Source organism: Musa acuminata, chromosome BXJ1-2 (assembly GCF_036884655.1).
Source record: "Musa acuminata AAA Group cultivar baxijiao chromosome BXJ1-2, Cavendish_Baxijiao_AAA, whole genome shotgun sequence".
Classification (NCBI taxonomy): Eukaryota; Viridiplantae; Streptophyta; class Magnoliopsida; order Zingiberales; family Musaceae; genus Musa; species Musa acuminata.
The window spans coordinates 27,040,628-27,063,954 of record NC_088328.1 but is presented as its reverse complement, the minus strand read 5'-3'; the positions used below and the strand labels follow the sequence as shown (position 1 = coordinate 27,063,954).

At 39.3% G+C, this 23,327-nt stretch overlaps 3 protein-coding genes and 1 pseudogene across 9 annotated transcripts; all 4 read left to right on the top strand.

Moving 5' to 3' along the window:
* The first annotated feature begins 131 nt into the window (after positions 1 to 131).
* On the top strand, positions 132 to 3,388 carry LOC135606324 (ADP,ATP carrier protein-like; annotated as a pseudogene).
* A 93-nt stretch (positions 3,389 to 3,481) lies between these two features.
* On the top strand, positions 3,482 to 11,739 carry LOC135606303 (glyoxysomal processing protease, glyoxysomal-like). 5 transcript variants are annotated; one of them, XM_065097366.1, is made up of 15 exons: positions 3,489 to 3,569; positions 3,658 to 3,972; positions 4,268 to 4,448; positions 4,596 to 4,646; positions 4,800 to 4,874; positions 5,904 to 6,029; positions 8,055 to 8,111; positions 8,272 to 8,375; positions 8,822 to 8,907; positions 9,022 to 9,116; positions 9,188 to 9,914; positions 10,037 to 10,238; positions 10,684 to 10,772; positions 10,886 to 11,149; positions 11,571 to 11,739. In XM_065097366.1, the coding sequence occupies exons 2-14, from the start codon at positions 3,689 to 3,691 to the stop codon at positions 11,107 to 11,109; spliced, it is 2,301 nt and encodes a 766-aa protein (XP_064953438.1). In that variant the 5' UTR covers positions 3,489 to 3,569; positions 3,658 to 3,688; the 3' UTR covers positions 11,110 to 11,149; positions 11,571 to 11,739. The 5 variants fall into 5 exon arrangements, with proteins under 5 accessions (XP_064953434.1, XP_064953438.1, XP_064953442.1 ...); XM_065097362.1 differs by lacking the exon at positions 11,571 to 11,739 and having other exon boundaries at positions 3,482 to 3,569; positions 10,886 to 11,257; XM_065097370.1 differs by lacking the exon at positions 11,571 to 11,739 and having other exon boundaries at positions 5,904 to 6,023; positions 10,886 to 11,257.
* Positions 11,740 to 12,729: 990 nt separating this feature from the next.
* Positions 12,730 to 14,914, top strand: LOC135606301 (protein DETOXIFICATION 18-like). Its single transcript, XM_065097346.1, has 7 exons — positions 12,730 to 13,014; positions 13,105 to 13,649; positions 13,741 to 13,827; positions 13,909 to 13,965; positions 14,063 to 14,301; positions 14,370 to 14,488; positions 14,572 to 14,914. The coding sequence occupies exons 1-7, from the start codon at positions 12,772 to 12,774 to the stop codon at positions 14,707 to 14,709; spliced, it is 1,428 nt and encodes a 475-aa protein (XP_064953418.1). The 5' UTR covers positions 12,730 to 12,771; the 3' UTR covers positions 14,710 to 14,914.
* Positions 14,915 to 16,246: 1,332 nt separating this feature from the next.
* LOC135606280 (receptor-like protein 4) lies at positions 16,247 to 23,169 on the top strand. Of its 3 annotated transcripts, XM_065097275.1 has the most exons (9): positions 16,488 to 16,659; positions 17,281 to 18,333; positions 18,876 to 19,023; positions 19,473 to 19,544; positions 19,812 to 19,883; positions 20,960 to 21,031; positions 21,115 to 21,192; positions 22,460 to 22,644; positions 22,740 to 23,169. In XM_065097275.1, the coding sequence occupies exons 1-9, from the start codon at positions 16,503 to 16,505 to the stop codon at positions 22,859 to 22,861; spliced, it is 1,959 nt and encodes a 652-aa protein (XP_064953347.1). In that variant the 5' UTR covers positions 16,488 to 16,502; the 3' UTR covers positions 22,862 to 23,169. The 3 variants fall into 3 exon arrangements, 2 of the variants coding, with proteins under 2 accessions (XP_064953347.1, XP_064953353.1); XR_010484748.1 differs by lacking the exons at positions 22,460 to 22,644; positions 22,740 to 23,169 and adding an exon at positions 20,737 to 20,822 and having other exon boundaries at positions 16,247 to 16,659; positions 21,115 to 21,172; XM_065097281.1 differs by lacking the exon at positions 19,812 to 19,883.
* The last annotated feature ends 158 nt before the right edge of the window (positions 23,170 to 23,327 follow it).

Below are 23,327 nucleotides of genomic sequence, written 5' to 3'. Positions count from 1 at the left end.
GTACAATAGTCATTTTATACGAGCTAACAATTGTGGATCAGCTACTGAAACCGGGGGCATATAAGTAATATCATAAGAGATAGGCCGCCGGGAGAACACCGGAAGAGGTTAGCCTCCGAGACCGAGGGCATAATGGTCATTTCACAGTACAACGAGTCCCGCCAACAATTGCTAGCATAGTAGGGTTCGACCATGTCTAGCCATCCTTCGACACCCGTCGCCTCTTCAACGCTTCGTCTCCCCCAGACTCTTCGGAACAACGAGGAGTGCTGCCGTCGTCGCCCCTTCTCTCGTCCCCATCCTAGGTGACATCTTCCTCTTGAATATTTCCTTGTCTTTTCGGTATATCACTTGATCTGATCGACTGTTCTGGCGAGAGCTACTTGTGATGTGTAGCGGACCCTTTGTCCCGCCGATCCCGTCACTGCTTGCGGTGTGACGCTTCGTTTTGGTGTAGATCTGATAGCTGTCGTTGTAATCCTGTCAGATGATACGTGAAGCCTTCTTCATGCTGTCTTCACTTGTTTTATATGGATCTTTGTGCTAACTTGTAGTAGGATTTAGATACTAATCGACGCATGGAATTGCTTTGAACTTGACTTCCATGCTTCAGGTTAGTCACATAGATCTTAGTTTGACGATAATTGGGAATTCAAAGCACGTAAATGGAAGCTGAAAGAGTGACCGCAAATTTCCTAAGCCACTCTTAACGACAAGCGATGAAATCCCCTAATTTGTAGTCTTATTGGAACTAACAAGTGGCAGAAGATACACTAACATCAAGTGTAGAGTTTGAACTTTCAACCCGAGTTCAAATCCAGCCTAGTAGATGAGGTTGAATACGTTACGGTTATTGGGTATTTGCAGTATTCATTTGAAAGAATGTTACTTATGTTAGTTTTTACTGTTCACTAATTGTCATTATTATTTAAGGTTGCATTTTTTTGGTCCATTTTCTACAGTTTATTCAGCTAGCAAATAGCAACACTCATGTAGTGTTTTCTGACATTTGGTACGAGAAGAACTATCTCAGTAGTCTAAAATTTAACATTATAAATTCATTTCTTGTCCTTTTCTTGAGTCAAAGGTAAGAAATCAAACATTTACCAGCACTTTCAAATGATGTACTCTAATTAGTAACTTTAAGTGGATGAAAAGTTTTCCTTAGTAATGTGTAAAAGTTTTTTATTTCATCAAGTTGCTTCTTAATGCATTTAGAAGTCAAACTTGGGATCATTTGTGGCTATGCTTTTGAATTGCAGAAGGGTAATTTAGATGTTAGAATTTTGAAGTGCTTGACATGGAGTATAGGAAGTATCATGGTGCAAAGTTCATATTTTTTTAAAGAAAAAAAATTAAAGACATAAATCTAGTAAGTTAAATGTAAGAGAAAATATGAATGAGTATCTTGTCAAGATTGTTAATTTTGTTTGTTATAAGACTGAAAATCTTAGGCAACCTGTGCAAGGTATACATGAAAATTGTTTTCATTATGTATGCTGAAACTGAATCCTGTGGAAAAAGTCCGATTAGTATACATTTGTCAACTCCATAGGTTCCTTAGGTAATTGCTTTTGTCTGCCTTATCTGGATCCAAACAACTTCCAGAGACTGTGTTATTCATACTAAGCATTTAGTACTTGTAAGGAAAAACAACTATTTATGTATGTCGTATATACTTTTGTCAAATTTTTGGTGCTACCTAAGATATGAATTTCCTCTTGGAGATCCAGCCTAATTTTCATAATTAGCATTCTTATGTTGTTAGCTGATAAATCTCTACTGATAATTTCATGTAGCAGAATGGCAGATGAGTTACTCCATCCATGTATCATACAAAAGATACATGGGCAATTGATCTTTTTCCATGAGCAGCATCCTCATTCACAAGCCAGAAATACCATCATCATCCACAATTTTCTTGGAAGTTACCACTTGCAGAGCACACTTCTTAAATCATATGAGGACTGTCATGGGACTATTGGTCTCTCATCCATGACACCCATCACCCTTGTCTCTGCTTGTGCACCTAAGGAAAAAGGTTCTACAGGATTTCTTATAGATTTTCTCATGGGTGGTGTTTCTGCTGCCATTTCTAAAACGGCAGCTGCTCCGATCGAGCGTGTGAAACTCCTGATTCAGAACCAAGATGAGATGATTAAAGCTGGTCGACTCTCGGAACCATATAAGGGAATTACAGAGTGTTTTTCTCGAACAATCAAGGATGAAGGTTTCCTCTCATTGTGGTGAGGGAACACCGCAAATGTTCTTCGTTATTTTCCTGCCCAGGTCGAATCTTCTCTTCTATTCCTTTTGCATTTTGGTTTTGCTTCGCAGTGTCTGACAGTTACATGCTCTTTATACATCAGGCACTGAACTTTGCGTTTAAGGATTACTTCAAGCGTATGTTCAATTTCAAAAAAGATAAAGATAGATATTGGAAATGGTTTGCTGGTAATTTAGCTTCTGGAGGTGCAGCTGGTGCGTCTTCCCATCTCTTTGTATACTCCCTTGATTATGCCAGGACCCGATTAGCTAATGATGCCAAGGCTGCCAAGAAGGGAGGTGAAAGACAGTTAGTTCAATGGCCTGGTTGATGTTTACAGGAAAACTGTACAATCTGATGGTGTTGTGGGACGATACCGGGGCTTCAACATCTCATGTGTCGGTATCTTTGTTTATCGAGGGCTCTACTTTGGACTGTATGATTCTTTAAAGCCAGTCGTGCTGGTTGGCCCCTTGCAGGTTAGTCATGAAAGACGATGCTGAAACATATACTGAATCCAAGTATTGCTGTCAGACATAAAATGCATGATAAGAAGTGTGCTATGCAATTTCTTGGCAGATTACAGAAATACCATCATGTGTCTGTTTATGTTATTATATGTCTCTTATCCGCTTGCTCTACTTTCTCTACTCTTATAATATGTTTGTCATTCAGGACAATTTCTTGGCAAGTTTCTTGCTTGGATGGGGAATTACAATCGGTGCTGGTCTTGCTTCCTACCCAATAGACACTGTCCGTAGGAGGATGATGATGACATCGGGTGAAGCTGTCAAGTACCGCAAGCTCATTAGATGCCTTCTCGCAGATAATAAAGAATGAGGGTGTGAAATCCCTCTTCAAGGTGCCGGTGCAAATATCCTACGGTTATGACAAGCTCCAAGTGATCGTCCTAGGACAGAAGTATTGTTCCGGAGGTGGCAGCTAAGTTTAGCTGCTTTAGCCCTACAAATGGCGAATGCCAGATGATGATGATGATGATGATGATGATGAACAAGTAATGGTAGGTGCTGCATCTTGCTTTTTCACTAGTGGTTTTTGAATAATAGCAGATAAGCAGCTTTAGACATCCTGTTCGTATTATTGCTAGGCTATGTTGTTGTATTTGGATTATATACTGAATCATCATCATTGACATCCTTTTTCTGATTTGCTATTGATGGTTGTTTATTTGCATCTTTACTTTTCCTTTTAAGCTTCTCAGCTGATGCTACGAGAGTTACGGCCTCCAAACAGTCTCTCATCCAGCAGATTTCTTTCATGCCGAACGTGTCTCGTATTTTTCGTGAGTATTTTTGCACATATCTTTTTCTTTGAAACCTCTTAAAAAGGTTATATTGTATGATATATTGTATTTGATACAATGTGTAAAGGACAACACTGATTACGTCTCACCCAGCTTCTATGAACTCATACGAGTTTCTCCAAGATGTTAGAGATCTTCTTGGGTGGCTCTCATCGCTGGCGCGAATCGTGATGCAGACCTTGAGCCAAACGGGCCTTGTTGGGACATCATCCGCCATCTCGGCCCATAATGAGCGGATCCCCCATTTAAGACTTGTGCGTCTCACCGATTCACCTCGCTCTTCGCGGCTCGATCCTCGGTTCGTACGGAGTCGATGGAGTCGTTGCCGGACGTCGCCCAATTCGCCCGCAACTTCTCGGTCTTGGTCCGTTCGCAAGGCCCCGTGAGTAGCTCCTCCTTCTCTCTTTCTTCTTCTTCTTCTTCTTCCTCTTTACTCCGTCGTCAATCCCGTGAACTCTGTAATCTGACTTCGTCGACTTCCTTTCGTTCATCCTTCAGGACCCCAAGGGCCTCAAGATGCGCAACCACGCTTTCCACCTCCATCAGTTAATCATACTTTTGAAGCTTTCATTTTCGTCTTCTGGGATATTTATTGGACCCGAATGCCTTAATTTGGCATTCTATTGTGTTATTTTGAGTTATTTTAAGATTGATGATCGCCGATGATTGGAATTCAGGACCGGGAGCACAACCCTTTCAGCCTCGGGGATTTTGTTTCCTGACGGTTGCCTTAACGATCGGCCACCCATCTTCGATCATGTGTGTGGCATTCATCGTCACTCTGGCGATCTCGTCGTCACCCCTGCTTCGGTGGTGGAGCCCTTTCTGACTGCGGAATACAGAAACAAGACCGCCCAGGTTACTGCTTAGGAACCTTCTTTTATTTCCAGAAAGGAGTCGATTCTCTTGTCTTTTGGTCTCTTTGTTTTTCTATTTTAATTTGTTCAAATCAGTGGTTATCTTTTTTCAGCAATATTCACAAAACTGTCTTTTTTTCGTTTTCAGGAATTTTCACCAAAATTGATTCCAGCTGCTCGTATTGATGTTCTCATAGAGGTATGCAGGTCGACGAACCATTTATGGAACGTTGAATTGGTTGCATGAGTTGGTAGAGGAACAGCAGCAGAAAATCTGCTTCTTGTATTTCTTCTTGAAGATAATACAAATTTTGTAATATTGTAGACTTTGATAATGGCTTCTGCTTTGCAGGGCAAGGAGGAGGGAACAAGCAGCAATGGGGCTGCTACCATTCCTCGCTGGAGTAACTGTAAACTTATGGCATTGGTAGACCTTTTTTCTGCTGTTAGTGTTTCATGGCACATACAGATAGTGATAAATTTGATGTTCTGAGGTGCCTCTTCATGTTTTGTATAGGTTTACTCAATGTAATTTTCATGTGAGATTTTATTTTCATGGGACTGGTATCTCATGCTTTTCATGTTTGATAAAGAAAATAGTTGATTACAAATACACTTTTCTATATATCAGCCGCAATATATTGAGACAAAATAGCTTATGTTCTGGTGCGGATATGAAATAAAGGACTATAACATTAAGGTCCGTAACATAAACTCATTGAAGGTGATCCTCTGTATCTTGATCTTGAACCCTGTTGGACTAGATACATGCTAAGGCCAGAAACCCTTGTGGAGGACAGTAGTTCCTCATTACTAAAATCAAAGGTCGAACTTTATGCCTTCTCGACTGACACTTGTTTGATGTGCTCAAAAGAGTAAGAATGTGGCTTTGCTTCTCCAGGTATTATATTTTTCGTTTGATGGATTCTATTCCATTGAATTTATTTGTGCCTCATCCTAGCTCAAGTATATAAAAAGCCTCAGAAGGTAGCTTCATTTTATGAGTTGGAAACTCGAGAGAAGTCAAGAACTAAACAAGCAGCTTATTCCCTGAACATCAAAGATATTCTGTCATCCCCTGTATCGTTGAGTGTTTGCTTGGAAAATGTATATTATCCTCAATACTCCAAAGTAGCGTCTGTCTCAATCACCGTTGCTTACCTTCTTGACATTTTGAACAATCACTTTGTTGTATTATCAACAATATTTTGACTGTACTGCAATATATCTCGACATATACGCAAGCTAATATCATGATCATATTTAGTCTAAAACTCCTATTGAGATATTCTTGCATGCTGTCATATCAACCTTTTGCTAGTGAAAATCACAGTTTGAAGCTATGTCATCATTGATGTTTCTTTTGGCTTAAGTGCTTTCTTGTTCACAGAATTCTACATAGTCTGTACAAGTTCCATACAGCTTTCTCATTTCAGAATTTTCCAATTTGCACCAGGTCGATGTTACTGCATCTTCTGTTGCTCTTCTATCATTGCTTGGAGGTGACAGTGGCTTGCAAGAAAGTTCTTCATGGGAAGTGGGTTGGTCCTTGGCGGCTAGGGAAGGTGACACTCAGGCAGGGGTAAATGTGGTTTATTAACAAGTTATTTGTTTCTTTTAAGCTTGAAATTTCATGTCTTAGTTGAAGTATTTAACTTAAATTCGTGCTTCAAAATATGAGAGAAGATCTCACACCTACAAATCTATTCATTTGATGGTTATAAAAGTTGCAACTTTGCATGTAAAAGATCACTGTCAATGAAGGAACAAGCTAACTCAATCTGGGTGAACCTGGCTAAATGAATTTCATTTTAATGAATTTTGATGAATTATTACAATTAGTTTTGATGAATTTCATTATAGTGAGTTTTCTGCATATACTACCTTAGGTAAGACAAAGGCATTCCATCACATAGGTAAAATTTTCATTGGTTGTCATTACCAATTGTAACTTCATAAGGATTCCTTGATAGATTGGAAGGTGTGAGTTCTATGTGCCAAGCATTGATGAGGATGTATAAATTGGCATATATGGTGGCCATGCCAATTTTAATGGGTCCATCTCTTAAGAGTTTCTCGAAGGCCCTCTTAAAAGTATCTGATTTTTAGGAAGTCATGAAACTTCAAATTTACGCACTAAACTTTTTGAAATGTACCTTCAGAAAACTTATAAATAACATCATAAAAGAAAGTGCCTTTAACTACATGTCATGGCCAGATCAAGATTGCATAAATTTGTGACTCAATGGATTACAGCTCCAAGTTTTACTGACAATGTCCTTGGAGGATAGCCATTATAAGCGAATCTGGGCTATTGTGGAACCAGGCTAGATCCAGTTCTGGATGACCTTCAAACTGTAATGGGCTGAGTCCAAACTTGGATAGCCTGGCTCTGGACTATTTCATTATCAATCCTACATGTTAGCTTGTGTATGATTTAGAAATAGAAGAGCACATAAGAAAGAACTAGATTGCATGTCCTCATACTTCTCTTGGTCCTATGTAAAACTCCTACTGCACGTATATAATTTGGCACATTCTCTTGAAATCGTACTTGAGATTGGCCCCATATCAAAAGTAGGCAAGTCATTTCGAGTAGTTGTAATATGCAACTTGATAACTCAGAGCCTCCTTGTAGTCAGTTTTTATACAAATAAAGTTGTAACATTACAAAGCAATGTCTAAAGGACTATGGTTAAAATGTGTCTGTAGGTAAATTGTCAACTGCAGTAGCATTCATATGGCACTGTAGACCTTTTATGAAACAATCTGACTGAAAATAATAATTTCCTAGACAAGACAGAATTGTTGACAATCAAGATTGAACAAAAAATATCTAATTTATAATAACACTAAAAGTAATCTGTTGACACCACATGCTGGTATTCTCTAACAGTCACATCATATAACTAAGTGGTTTTATTTCAACACAAGCAAATTTCTACTATTTTGAGGGAGGGAAAAGGGGAGGTATCTCATCTTATATGATCCATTGTAGATCAGTGTCTAATAACATCTTTCAATTCCTTATTTGATGTGTTGTAATAATATTCTGGGGTTCATTATAAAATAATCCTTTAAGTTTACATAGGTTAAGTATCATTCCTTTGTGTAATGTAATTTGCTACAATTTAATGTAACTGAGTACATTTTGCTATTGAAAAATCTTGCAGATTTTGTTAGTGACTGCATAGATATTAGTACAGAGCTCAGTGATGGAAAAAGATTTTTTGTGGCCGACACTGGATAGTTGCGACATTATGGATGAATGTTGTTATTTGTTGTTATTAATGCTATTGATGTTGTTACTTATCAATCTAGAAACAAAATCTTCAGCTTGCATCTGAAATGAAAATAGTAGATTCAATAAGCCATTTCTCTTTCCCTAAAATGAGTTTGGAGTTAATCATTTCTTTCATGTATTTCTAAGGCATGAAGCTGGTGTTTGTTTCCTGCTTGAAAATTTTGTTTCTGTTCCTAGAAAAAATGATTTTTTTATTCAACTCCAAATGGATGGCAATGATCTTTGCTAGGTTGAAAAATACATCAGATTTTTCTTGAGTCTTAGACTAAATATTCATCTGATAGTTTAAGTACTCTCTCGCAGATGATCGAGTCAGCCACAAGAATTGCGATTCTTGGAATTCCAAAAGTAGAACTCAAGGTAGACCTTTTTTGCTGCCAATCCTTTAATGTTTAACAACTTGTTAAATTTCATAGTGAAGAAAAATGAATCTTCTTGACTTCAGCATTTTCTAGTTCTGGATTGCCAATACAATCAGGTAAAAATACTCCTGAGCATAACTATTTCTAATGGTTTTCAGAACATGCTGCATGTAGATATTTCTGAAGTTCAACAAAGAGGAGATCTGCTTTTAGTTATGGGTTCTCCTTTTGGAATCCTGTCACCGTCGCACTTTCTCAACAGGTAATGGTGTTATGCAATTTAACAGAATAACTGATTTTCACTTTCCCTTGGTAGCAAATCAAAATTCTATCAATTAGTTGTTTCCAGTGATTTATAAAACTTCACTTATCAACTTTCCCCTGGGAAAATAACCGTGTAGGCAGTAACCAATATGATGCCTATAATATTGCTAGTTCTTGGAAAATCCATTTTGTTGGAAATATTATATGATATTTAAAAGAGATGATATCACAGGACAGGATGGCATCAATATGAGTTGTCTGTGTGGGTTATTGAGTGATTATCAACACAACCTAGGAAGCTTATTTTGTGACATACGTAGAGAAAAAACAAAGAATATAATCGATTATGATGAGATAGACCTGAATAAATAACAAATTTGCTGCTTTCTGTCCAGTCTCTTATTGCTGATTGAATTTTCAAATAGATTCTTCTTTTTTAATCAGCATATCTTCTGGAGTTGTGGCAAACTGTTGTTCTGCTGGTTCTGTTAAAAACTCATTACTACTTGCTGATATTCGTTGTCTTCCTGGTATGTTAATGGGAATATATATTTATGTCTACTTTGCATAGTAATGAGGACTTCTTGTTGATGTACTTTATATGGAAACACTATAATAGTCAAGTTTGACATCTGCTGAATCAGGAATGGAAGGTGGTCCTGTTTTCGATAGACATGCATGTCTTGTTGGCATGCTGACAAGTCCATTGAGACAAAAAAGCAGCAATGCAGAAATTCAGGTAAAAGGTTTTTAAAATATTTCACTTCAATGGTCCTTGGAGAATTTTGCAAATCGTGTTTCTGGGTACAGCTTGTAATTACATGGAATGCAATAGCAACTGCCTGGGGAAATGGGCTGCAGAACGAACCTCAAAATGTCCAACAAGAAGTGGCAGGCAGGTACATCAACAAAGAAAGGAGGGTACTTCTGAACCTTGCTAATTCCAGGGGGCCCATCAGATGTTTACCTGAAGGTTCTGATTTTCCTAACCTCGTCCCTTCACTCAGAAAAGCTATGTCTTCTGTTGCTCTTGTTACAGTAGGTGATGGGACTTGGGCTTCTGGAATTGTACTCAACCAAAAGGGTCTCATACTAACAAATGCTCACCTTTTGGAACCATGGAGATTTGGCAGAAAATCATTAGTGAATCTTGTAAAGAAAAGCACTAGATTTTCTGTTGAATTGAGTGTTAGTTTCTCTGAGCAAGAGGAAAAAAGAAGTGAAGACAAGAGGCAGAGATTTTTTTTGTCAGCATCGGGAAGCTCTAGTGCCTATGGGGATATTGCCCATGATGCTTCACTGCTCAATCGAAGCCACAAAAACTATAGGAAAATCTCGGTTCGTCTGGACAACATGGAACGCCAGTTTTGGTGTGATGCTAGTGTGGTTTATGTCTCAAATGGACCAATCGATGTTGCGCTGTTGCAGCTTGATCATGTTCCATGTCAACTTTGTCCCATCAATCCTGAATTTCATTGCCCATCTATTGGTCTACCTGTGCATGTTATTGGGCATGGTCTTCTTGGACCTCGATCCGGTGAGAAGCAATTAGATCGCCTATGTTTTCTTTGAACATATTGGTTAGATTTTTGTGGTACGCTTTATTCTTCTGCGGCATCAATAACTTTTATTGTCTATTTGTCCTTTTTCTTTTTGCAGGCATCTGGCCATCAGTTTCCACTGGAATTGTATCACATGTTGTTAGAGTTCCAGAGCCTCTCCACATTGAAAAATCTGGCGTAGTGGAAACTGAGAAAAGAAGTGTACCTGTGATGCTTCAAACAACCGCTGCAGTCCATCCAGGAGCTAGTGGTGGTGCTGTGGTTGATTCAGATGGCCATATGATTGGTCTAATAACAAGGTACTTTGTCTTCTCAGCTACACTAAGACTTCTTTGCACAAGAAACACGACCTGGAAGAGTGAGTGCAAAAATATATTAATGTTTTGCTGGACTGATGAGTGCTCAAATTGCATCTTTATGAAATCTTGTTATCCACAGTTGTGTATCTGCCATATTTACCTTCTTTGCTATCACAGTTCTAGTGAGAATCTTTTTTACTACTACTCGAAACATGAACTCAACAAGGGTATGGAGGAAATTTGAGAAAATCTTTGATGGTCAGTTATCCCTAGAGTGCTGATTCTTCTTAAACCTAGTTACACTGCGAGGTATGCTGCATGAACATAAGCCACTGTTGACCAGTTCTTGGTGCCTCTTCCCCGGTAATAGTGGGTTGTGAAGTGTGTATGAGGAAACAATATCCAAGACAGTTTTGTACTCACCAACTTGTTCTCCTTTTTGCAGCAACGCCAAGCATGGGGGTGGGAGAACCATACCACATTTGAATTTTAGCATTCCGTGTGCGGCTTTGTTGCCCATATTCAGGTTCTCAGGTGGCTTATCGATTAAACCTCTTACTTGGTCTAAGAGCTGTTTAGCAAATCTTCTTTATGTTTAGTGCTTGTGGCTTCAGAAACACTTCATAAACAGAAATGTTTGTGCACAGATGAACACGACTGGTCGATGCTAAAAGTCCTGGACGAACCGAATGATCTCCTGTCCTCTGTTTGGGCATTGGCACCTCCCCCGTCCCAATCAAAGCAGTCCATCTCAGAGAAGAATGACCAGGAAGGCAAAGGATCTCGTTTCTCCAAATTCCTTGCCAAGAAGCATTCAGGGCTTGAGGATCTAACACACGTTATTAAGGAGAAGCTACCTAGCAAGATGTGAATGAGAAGGACGAGGATGATGGTTTTGGAAGATATACAATGTAAAGTTGCTTCTATCTATGATATAATGTTCTCTTTGGTACTTAGGAGAGAAGAATATTTACATTCATACAGTTCATATGAATTCTAATTAGATGAGCTTTTAGACATATGTCGGATGTTTGTGCTGACCACACTCAACTTTTGCCGCAATTTCATGCATTCCTATATTAGGCAAATCATTTTTCTTATATTATCGATAGCGTTACTGATACGGTGAATAGTTCCCACTGGTCCATATCATTATCCATGTTATACCTAAAGTTGGAGAGGAAAATATTCTTTAGAATATTTTTTATCATTCCTCTATAAATAAATATTTATAGAGCTTCTTATGTTCTGTTCATGATCAAAAATTTTATTTTGGACTATTGCATAAGATTTTGAAATGACTTGAGCATTGAGGAGATCACATCTTGGCAGGTGATATAAAGTGAAGGGAGTATTCTTGAAAGGGCATCTACGACATCAATAATTAACATGCGGTATGGTGAGCCAATCATTCCATCTGCTCATGGTTAGACTTATTTGTGTGTTCTTTAGGTGCCTTGATCAAATATTCCCGATTAGTGGAAGATTTTTTTTGGGATCTCATCCTATATAGCGATGTCAATAGATCAGGCAGGACTTAGACCATATTTAGTCCAATTATAAAGTCCGATCAATTCTTCTCTCTCAGATTCTCACGGCTAAATCATGCATTGATAACATATAACAGTGGACAATTGAGATTTGGGGGGTTTTGAAGAGATAAAAGGAGTGAAAGAGGGAGAGTTGGCCAAATAATTGCGATAGATGCATATGAGAGGGGCTTTGACATGAGATAAAGGTGGTCACTCTCACTTTTAGCCACCACCTACCAGACTCCGCATGAAATGGGTGTTGTCAGGATTCATGTTGCTTAATGAACTCTTGGTATGGATGAGATGGCGTTAATCTGAATCCCACAGGTCAAAGTTTTGTTTGTGTGGGAGTGACGTAGGTAGGATATTTCTAATGTTTTGTATTTTGAATCCCGCATTCCCTCGTCAGTATCAGTAGCACCAGTTGGATGCGTCAAAACTTTCTTGAGATCATTATTAAGTTGGACTGGTTGAAGGACCCTTTGTGAGCGAGCCTCTTCTCACATCTGGAGGACAACTACATCAATCTCTCTCCCATGCCTTTTCACATGGCTCCGGATGACAAAGAAACCAACAGTCAAAAAAATTGTCAGAGAGAGAGAGAGAGAGAGAGATTGCAGCTCAGTGCAATCAATGCAGTGGTAGGGAAGCGGCGACCCATCGGTCAGATGAGTCGTGCAGAGAGATAAAGATATAAAGTGAGGCATTACTTAGGAACAGTGGGAGGTCGTTCATGGCTGGAGAGGTGAATCCCTCGCGCAGTAGCTCGCCCATGCACCGCACGTGGTCGGACTAGACGTTGGGATCGACAGGGCCGATGCCATTCTCGACCGTCTTCTCCTCCACTTTATCACCAGTGTCGAGCAAATCACGTGGTGCCATCGAAACCACGAAAAATCCCCAAGAATTACCAAGAAAATATCGGATTATTCGATTCCTGACCTATAAGTCTTCTTCTTCATGGCCTCGTCTCCAGCGCTGCAGTCTTCTCACTTGGAGCCATGGCTTCAATGCTTCCCTTGCTGCGTGGCAAGGAGAAGGGACGGGCATGGTGGACGCGGCTCATCGACGTGTCTGAGGCCAGGGCTCAGCTCTTCTTCGCCTTCCCCATGATCCTCACCAACGTGTCCTACTACGCCATCACCCTCATCTCCGTCATGTTCGCCGGCCATCTCGGCGACGTCGAGCTCGCCGGCTCCACTCTCGGCAACTCCTGGGGTACTGTCTCTGGGTTAGCCCTCATGGTACGTCACCGCACTCCTATCCATGCAGCAACGTTTGGCCTCAACTAAAGATGCCTCTTGTGCTCGCCCTAATGCCACTTGCTCTCTCAGACTGGCTTGAGTGGGGCTCTCGAGACGCTCTGCGGTCAAGGATACGGCGCAAAGCTGTACCGAATGCTCGGGCTATACTTGCAATCATCCATCATCATATCCACCTTCTTCTCCATCTTCGTCTCCCTGCTGTGGTACTACTCAGAACCCGTATTGATCTGGCTGCACCAAGAGCCCGAGGTGTCGAAAATGGCGGCTCTTTATCTCAAGTATCTCATTCCGGGCGTCTTTGCATTCGGCTCCCTGCAGTGCATGTTGAGGTTTCTGCAGACGCAGACGGTGGTGATCCCTCTGGTCGTGTGCTCAGTGGTTCCACTCTTCGTCCATGTCGGGTTGACATACGCTACAGTCCATGTCTTCGGCCTTGGGTTTGTGGGCACGTCGCTCTCTGCTTCCATATCACTGTGGATATCCTTTATAATGTTGGCAATCTACGTGAGCTGCTCCAAAAAGTTCAGACACACTTGGGAAGGGTTTTCTGCAGAAGCCTTTCACCATATAATTCCCTGCATGAAGTTGGCTATTCCCTCGGCTGTGATGGTGTGGTTAGTACTCGGTGACTTCCAACTCTTTGGGCCGAGGAGAGTCATCCGTGCATAATCCTTTTTCTTTGTGTGATCTCCTCCGTTGTTTCAGCCTCGAGTACTGGGCGTTCGAGATCTTGGTCTTGCTCGCAGGGCTCCTACAGAACTCGGAACTGAGTACCTCGCTGGTCGCGATGTGGTATGATTTCATCACCTCTTTAAACCCCCTGTTATCGTTCGCAGTTGGATCAAAATATGTCTAAGCTCTCCGCTTTTCCAGCGTGAACACAGAAGCAATTGCGTTCAATGTCACATATGGATTCAGTGCGGCTGTGAGGTGAATCGCATACCCTTTTTCGCTTCTCATTTCGGAGCCATAGTCTCTAAAATTCCCATTCGAAGTCTGTAAATTGAACTGTGAATCTGCTGCGCAGCACACGCGTGTCGAATGAGATCGGTGCTCGAAACGTAGAGAAGGCCAAGAATGCGGTGTCAATGACACTGAAGCTGGCTGTGTTTCTCGAGGTGACGGTGGTTCTTCTGCTGGCTTTTGGCCATGATCTATGGGCAAGCTTTTTCAGCAACAGCCAGGAGATCATAAAGGCATTTGCCTACATGACTCCCCTGCTCACAGTATCCATTCTCCTGGACTCAGCTCAGGGAGTCCTATCAGGTACTAAAACATTTAGATGGCAAATCTAGTACTTATCCAAGAACTTATGTGATCGATGGGATTTGCAGGAGTCTCCAGAGGCTGCGGCTGGCAGCACCTGGCGGCACTGACTAATCTAGTGGCATTTTATGTGATCGGCATGCCATTGGCACTTCTTTTCGGCTACAAATTGGGTTTCCAAGCTAAGGTGAGCATCTCCTCTCCTCTCCTGCAAAACAACATGGTAACCAAACACAACAAGTATCGACGATGGCTTTCTATCTATTGCAGGGGCTATGGATGGGTCTGATTTGTGGCCTCTTCTCTCAGACCTGCGCCCTCATAGTTATCACTGTTCGCACAAAATGGACAAGAACAGAGCTCGCAGACGAGGATGGAGAAAGTGAGGTGCTTGTCTATACAGGATGAATGTTACATGAGACCCAAAACAGTTCATTCATGCTACATACCACCACCACCGAAGTAATCTATCCTGTGGCATTGTCTTCTCTTCTTCCTTTTTACCCATTTTTATTTTTATTCTTGACAAAATATCATGCTAATCTTCTTGAGAGTGTGTGTGATGATCTAAGCTTTTGTAGCTATTTATAATAGCTGTATTGTGTTGTTTTTTTGTTTTGGGTTGTTGATCAAGCAATAAGTGTATGCTGCCTGTAGCATCCACAAAGATCTTAGCAATAAATCATGTAAATATTCTTCCTTGATGTTAAATAAATATACTAGTGTTAGAGTTGGTCAGTATTTTTGAAGACCTGATAGGATTCAGATAGCTCGAAGAAAGAATACCATCAATTTGAGGTTAATTAATTCAGGTATGAAAAGAAATTTATTGGAAATTAGAGAATTTTATTATTGTTATTTGATTAGATAATAAATATCGAACCATGTAAATTTTATGTCAATTATTTTTTACAAAAATAATTTCATGACATTACTTCTCGTTGGACTAGTGATACACACTTTAATACATTGGATTACAAAACCACTTTAGTATCCTTTCTTTTCTTCTTGTCGGTCCCTCTACGCGTCTATGATTTGCCACTTGACCTACTCATGGATCCATCATCAGAATAATTTTCAGTTGATTTGCCTCATGACGGATCAACTCGATCGCCAATCGAGCACGGATCAACTCGAGTTCGATTTAAAAGAGGGACTGATTGATGCTGATATAAATGATTTGGGATCTACGCTTGATCATGTGATTGGTATAACATATTCCATATATTATTATTAGTTTTTTTTTTGAATAGTTTACCTAAAAAATCCTTACACAACTCTATTGAGAAATTATCAAGGGGTGTTTTTTTTTTATAAATTTTAATTTTATCTTTTTTTTTTTGGCTGAATCACTAAATTGATTCGAATCATTCGGGTCAATTCAATCGCTCATTTGTCTCTTCCTCATCTATTTTTATCTTCTCTTCCTTCTTGAAAATAAAAAAAGGTAAAAATACGATGGGTGAGTGACGATTTATCTACGACTAACGAACGAAAAAAAAGAAGAATATATATAAAAAAAATGGTCTCGTATGATTTATTCACACTCAATTATACTAAATAACATGATAAGATAAAGAACATATTTGTTGAAAAGAAAAAGGGTCCTATAGTAATTTTAAAGTAGAGAAAATAAAAATTAACTATAAAAAATATATATTAATTTAGTTAAATTAATACCAATCACATATAGGATGAACATACAGACATTTTCTACATTTGAACACTTGATTAGTGTAAATATGAAAGGAATAATATATATATATATATATATATAATATAAATATAATATAATATTTTTAGACCACCGTAGCATCATTTCTACGCGATTACACCTTCGCCTCCCGTGATCTCCAATCCAAAGCTCCACATTCATATCAGCCTCTCTCTCGCTCTCTCTTGTGGTCTGTCTCTCTGCTGGGTCTCGGCCGAGAACCAAAGAAGAGGACAAACCACTCGCGTCGTCATCATCACCGTTCTCCTCATTTTGTATTCCGTCTCTCGTCCCCACTTCTCTCAAAAGAATCTCCAACTCACACTCGTGAGCTGCACTGTAATTACCGTAGCCCTTCGCTTTCCATGGCTTTAATGGGTTCCATGTCTCGGCAGTCACTCGCCGTAGCCCCTCCGTTGCTGGTGTGTCCCGCACTGATCGCTTAACTAACCCCACGCCTCCAGAATATTTAAGGCTCGTGTCAGTGATGGAAAGAGAAAGGGGAGGGGTGTGCTCCTGGAGGGGCGGGGAGAGAAGGGAAGCCGCCGGAATGCTGCTCCCATGTGCAGTTCGTCGCCCCCTTCTCCGGTGCATCATTCTATCAGCCATCTCCCTGTGGATTCCAGCTGCTGCTCGGAACAAGGGTACGCTTCTTGACTACGGTCCTCCCTTTCTTTTCCTCGGACTTGCCAAAATCAAGAAGCTTTCTTTCCCAATCTGGACTTCCAAGGCATCTATCTTGTTCTTGTTCTTGCTTTCTCTCGCTTTTCCCCTACGTTCTCCTGCTAGTTATGTCACTGGATTTCCTTCATCTCCTTTTTCTTTTTCCTTTTTTTACCATTTGGCACTTTTCTAGGGTTTGTTTATTCTTGCCTGAAATGTTGATTCTAGTCTTTGGTATGTTTCCTTAAAGATTTGTTTTGTAGGTATGAAACAATTTTGGCTCTTATTCTGCACATAACACTTACTCATGTCACTCGAATGGACCAAAGAATTAATCTTTATGTTGCCCTGTTGCCAGTTGCATTTGTCAAACTAGATTTATTTCCAGTGATGTTAGATCTCAGAATGACACAATGGGTTGGCGTCTTTATGCTCAATTAATGATTGGCTGCTTTTGGACTGAGTTTAGTTTACAAGAGGATGATCTTATCGATTGTTGCATTTTGTCCAAGAGATTATTGAGACAATTGTAATTAAGTTTATTCGTGTAATCTGCCTCATATGCTTTATTGTTTTCGTTCTGATGGACCTGTTTTTAGCAGAACCATATGCCATGCGCATTAGCTGCGGAGCTCGAGACGACATTAGTACTAAGCCTACCAATACCTTATGGTATAGAGATTTCGGTTATACTAGTGGAAAGTTTGCAAATGCAACAGTCCCTAGTTTCATCGAGCCTCCACTGAAAACACTTCGCTACTTCCCCCTGTCTGATGGACTGCAGAATTGTTATAAAATCAACAATGTTCCTCGAGGACACTATCAAGTAAGGCTGTTTTTTGCGCTAATTGCAGACCCCAGTTTCGACAGTGAGCCTACTTTTGATATCTCCATAGATGGAACCCAAATATATTCTTTGAAGTCTGGTTGGAGCAACATTGATGAGCAGTCGTTTGTTGAGGCATATGTATTTGTTACTGATAGCTCTTTCACCACTTGTTTCCATAGCACTGGTCATGGCGATCCATCCATCCTTTCAATTGAAATCCTTCAAATTGATGACAATGCATATTATTTTGGACCACTCTGGGGTAAAGGAACAGTGCTTAGGACAGCCAAAAGAATGACATGCGGTTCTGGAAAGTCGGCGTTTGATGAAGATTATGGTGGCAACCACTGGGGTGGGGACAGATTCTGGTTAGGTGTTTCATCTTTTCCGGACTCTGGTCAACCTACATCAACTGAACATAATATTAGCCAGACATCGATATCGCCAAACTTCTACCCGGAGAATCTTTATCAGTCAGCAATTGTTGGCGATGACGACCAGCCTGATTTATCATTCCAAATGGAGGTGGATCCAAACAAAAAATATTCTGTGTGGTTTCATCTTTCTGAAATTGATTCCAAAATAACTGGTGAAGGCCAAAGAGTTTTCGACATATTGCTAAATGGTGATATTGCATTTGAAAATGTTGACATTATTCGAAAGACAGGAGGAAGTTATGCAGCCCTTGTGCTGAATTCTACTATTGAGGCAAGTGGGAGGACCCTAACAATTACTTTTCGAACTAAACCTGGAAGTCATGCGATCATAAACGCAATTGAGGTATTTGAGGTTATTGTAGCAGAGTCCAGAACTTTAGCAAAGGAAGGTATATGTCCTGGCCTCTCTTTTCTCTTGCTAACTGACTGAATTTCTCAGCCAACTTGATCCTTGTTTTGTGAGTTTTGTCCCTCACTATCATATTAATATATTTGTTTGACATTCTATTTTCATTTTCTTTTAATAAGCTATCAATTACTTGCTTCCTTAACCATCTCTCGGTGTGACTTTGTCCGTTACATTTTAATTGTTCACCAAATGTTATAGCCATGTTGAATTTTGATCGGCGTGCCAAAACTAACAAAACAGTCGAAGCGCAGAATGTAGACTTGTGGTGCACGACTCTTTAGTGAATGCTAGATGACTTCAAACATAGTGGCCTCAGCTATTTGATAATTTTTGTAATTATATTGAATGCAACTTGGCTAAAATTTTACTTTCACATCTTTAATTGTTTTCGTGCTCTCCTCTAGAAGCTTGTTCAATAATTTCTCTACCTACAAGTGTATAGTTGGTAGCATGTTACTTGTACAGAACCTGCAGACCTGTTTTTCACAATGTATCTGTTCATCTCCAAATGGCCTTTTGCAGTGAAAGCTTTGCAAAATTTGAAGACCTCACTGGGACTTCCACGTCGTTTTGGTTGGAATGGTGATCCATGTGTTCCTCAACAACATCCTTGGAGTGGAGTTGATTGCCACTTTGACCGCAAAATTGTCAAATGGGTTATAGATGGACTGTACTTTCTCAATCTAAATTTTATTTTTTTATGCAGCTTTATGCTTAGAATAAAAGCTATTAGACTCTCTCCCAACTGATAAAACTTAGTGTTTCCAGAAATTTAACTTAATACTTCTGAAATATTTAACTGTTAGATTCAGCACTTATAATTACCCAAAACTCTTTTTTGCTTGGATAAGTAGAATCTCTTAGTTAATATGATGTATCCATTTTACTACCAAATAGAGGTTCTAGCACATGCTTTAATCACTTGTTAAATGACAACTGGAGTTGACATTGAATAATCATGCTCAGAATATGATTTAAGAAGACTTCTATTCATCTTTTGTTTGTGGTAACTTGGGCAACCAAACTTTTAAGTATGCATTGGCATGTGTGCATAACTTTTGAATGAGAAGCTTCTGTACAGTTTATATAGTACTGACTACATATGTTTCCATTTTGCAGAGGTCTAGACAACCAGGGTTTAAAAGGTTTCTTGCCAAATGACATTGCTAAGCTGCAGCACTTGCAAAGCATGTAGGTCATTGTTTATGGTACAAAGTCTTGCTTCTTTTATTTTCTTTATTCTGTTTCTGAGTAACTTATATTATGATTTTCCTCGATCATTGTTATGGTATTTGTTTCATTTTACTGCAGGATAGGAGTATCTGGTGTAACAGTTCTTTTCATGTTAAATTCATTCAATCTTACTAACTTGTGTCTGCATTTGTGTTACTATTTTTGAAAGGTTACCAAAATAACCAGTCACTTAACATGTTTTCTTTTTTCCTTATTTTTCTGAAGAAACTTTAGTGATAACAGCCTATATGGGGGCATTCCATCCTCTCTTGGCACAATTGCTGGATTGCAAATTTTGTAAGTTAATCTGTTTCTGCTCTCTGTCGTCAACACAAGGTGCAACCTTGTAATGCTATCTTGTATTTATTCTGAAAGCTTTGTCCCATTGGGGTTTTGTTCTTTCCTTGTTCATCCAGTCTACTATTGGATCTAATTGGCAAGGCTTTGATGGATGGTCAACTCAGATTTCTAATATTTCAACTAGTAGTATTTTACAAGCTGATGCGTGTTTAATCTTGACAGTTTACACAATGATTGCATCTTCATCTTGGCTTTAGTTATTCAATTGCTGTCTCAAAACTGGTCTACCCTATGAAGCTTCATTTCTGATCTTCTCTCTGATTAGAGCTATTTTGATGACATATATAAGAATGTTAACTGAGACAACGAATTGTCCTTTTTTAATATGGAAAATTGTTCTGATTTCTCCTTTACACATCAGAAAGCCTTTTGTTTCCTGAGAGGTGCCTATATTGTAATTATTTCAGTTACGTTCCTATTCTGTATTCTTAGTGAAATTGTATCTGCATTTGCAAACGTCATGTTGTCTCCAAATCTCAGCTGTGAGGTATAAAAAAGGATGACAAATGCACAAGGTTTCCATCAACATGAGTTCTAGGGAAGGTCAACATATTCAACCCTACCCTGTAAGCAAAGATGATATTTCCATGAGATATATGATAGTAATAATTAACTTGATGAGTTTATTACTTTCCAAACATTTGCATCAAGCATCTTAATCCAATCAGGTTGAGTCAAGTCTACTATGGCTATGTTCAATAATTTGATTCAATTAGCTGCAACATTATTTATTCAGAAACATGATTCTTTTATGCTTATCTATGTAATTGCTGATTCCTATCTTACACAGATTCCAAAATTATGAAGTTAAAGTTATAAAAGGACAAAGTAGGAAATGTGGTTGGTTCCTTTCTGCATTAAGTAAATCTTGACCAGGTTAGGACTCTAGTTTTATAGGTCCATCGGCTAGAATGTGGAAAGAAACAGTAGATGCTTTTTGTTTTTGGTGCAGGAGTCCATCGTTCACAAACAAAGAAATGCATTAGTTGCTAATTATATGTACTTCCTTGTAGGGACCTCTCCTACAACCAACTCAATGGATCAATTCCTCAGAGCCTTGGCCGGTTGATGAAATTGCAAATACTGTAGGATTGACTACTGCAATCAGATCTTTTTTAATTTTATGCAAATTATTTAATGTTGAGGTTGCTTCTTAATTTCCTTACAGGAATCTTAATGGAAATCTATTATCTGGAAGAGTTCCAGCAAACCTTGGAGGACGGCCACTTCACAGGGCTAGCTTCAAGTAAGAACAATCTCTTAAGACAATAGTTATTGGTATTTGCTTATCTAAGTCATGATTAAGATTCTCTAGTTCTGATGCAGAGGGCTGTCACTCTGTAAATAGTTTGATTACTGGTGCCTCAAGTGCAGTGCCTTTTGAAGCTGGAAACTTATTTCTTCATCTCACCAACTTTAAGTAGATTACTAAATGCTGACTAAAAATGTGGATACCTTTAAGTGGTCAATGATAGTGATTTTCAACTTCACTTGAGTTTGGAATCGGAAATCTTCTAGTTTATATGTCTCTAATATTGATTGATTGGAAAAAAAAGAAAGATTATTGGTGAAAAAGACATTTTTGTAAATGGAGGAAACTAATTGATTGGTCGGCCTAGAACTGTGATCTTTCTGATCCATTGCCTTTTAATATGAAGAGTGCGCTTGTCAAATTTAATTTGCATGAATTACCAATGATCAATATGTTCAATTTATTTCACAATTAGCACTGATTATGACCTATGAGACACCCTTCTAAGTGGGTCAATGATGCATGGTGAGCATTAAATACTCCCAAGTTCCAAGACAATAAATTCTAAGCTCAATCCTATCAAATTTTAAGAAAATGATTCCAGGAGATAATTATAATAATGCACCATGAAATTAAAATGTATTGTAATTTGTGCTTGACTCTTAGTAAATTGTGACTCATTGATTCGGTAATTGAGGGATTCAATATACAAGGGATCTGTACAAGGGGAAGGAAGGAAGATTAGTGAGGCATTCTAGTTTTTGAAACCTTATCAAACCTTTATGTTTCGAGCTATTAGCTCTTAATATCTCTTGAAATAGAGAGGGTTCTTTTTTTGTCTTTCCATGTCTCGCTTCTTTTCTCACCTTCTCCTCTCTTCCTTTTTGTTTCACATCAATCAATCAACTATGCATGATTCCTGTTGGAATAATCCCTTACAATACTAGTGATGGTTAGACATAGTTAGGGGTGACATGGACCACTTGATAAGCACCGGACTTGCAACAATGAACAAAAACAGCTCTTCCCATTTTGCATTGATGCAATCATCTCTAAATGCAGCTACACTCATGATCAGCCTCATGCAGCTAGTGACTGAACAAGTAGTTTGGTTTCCGACACTGATATGCTGCCACAAGCTCTACATAGCCACTGAGACACATTCGGCTATTTATTTATTGATGAGATATGGAATTCCCTTAATTGTTATCTGATTAATGTGTGCTCCACATTATCGGGATCCTTATTGTGGAATGTGCAGTTTTACAGGTAATGCAGGTCTATGCGGAATTCCTGGATTACCTACATGTGGTCCCCATCTCTCGGTTGCCGTGAAAATTGGCATTGCTTTTGGTGCCCTGTTTGCATTGCTGCTAGTGGTCCTCTGTGTGCTGATCTGGTGGAAAAGACGGGAGAACATCCTTCGTGCCCGGAAGATTGCAGCTGGTAAATGTTGTGGATCGATAAATTCCGAAAGAGAAGACGTCACATGACGTCCTGTTCTAACCTTGTCTTAACTTATCGGCCTTGTTCTCTTGTAGCGAGGGAAGCTCCATATGCCAAAGCCCGGACACAGTTTGGGCGTGATGTTCAAATGACGAAGCACTATCGGCCACATGAAGCTCGCAACAACGCCGAGAGTGGTTCCAACTTACTCTCCTGAATCCTCAAGATTGTGTCATGTACCAGTTCTTTGAACATGTTATTCTTTGTATTACTTCTTCTCCCTTTTGGTTGGTTTGATTAGGGAAAAGGAGTCATTGTGATGATTATGCTACTGCTACCTGTTTCCTTACCCTCTCCTTAAGGAATAGGAGGTTGTTGTCATTGTCGTCGTTCTCGTAGTAGCCTGCTTCAGGTTTTGTTGTAGAAATTATAGAGAAAGAATGTTGGTCAAGCAGATTGTGAATAACAAGTTTCATCCTTCTTATTTTGGTGGCTTGTGGTTCCACAAGAAGGCTATTTTGTTTATCAACATTTTAGGAAAACTTGTTTGTGAGTTCACAGAACCCATTGATTCGGAGGGTACAGAGGAATGCAAATGCATATTAATGTAGAGTTTTGCTTGAGTTGATTGGAGCCAAACCGTCTATCTATCTATCTACCTAATCTATCTTGGAAACATCTAA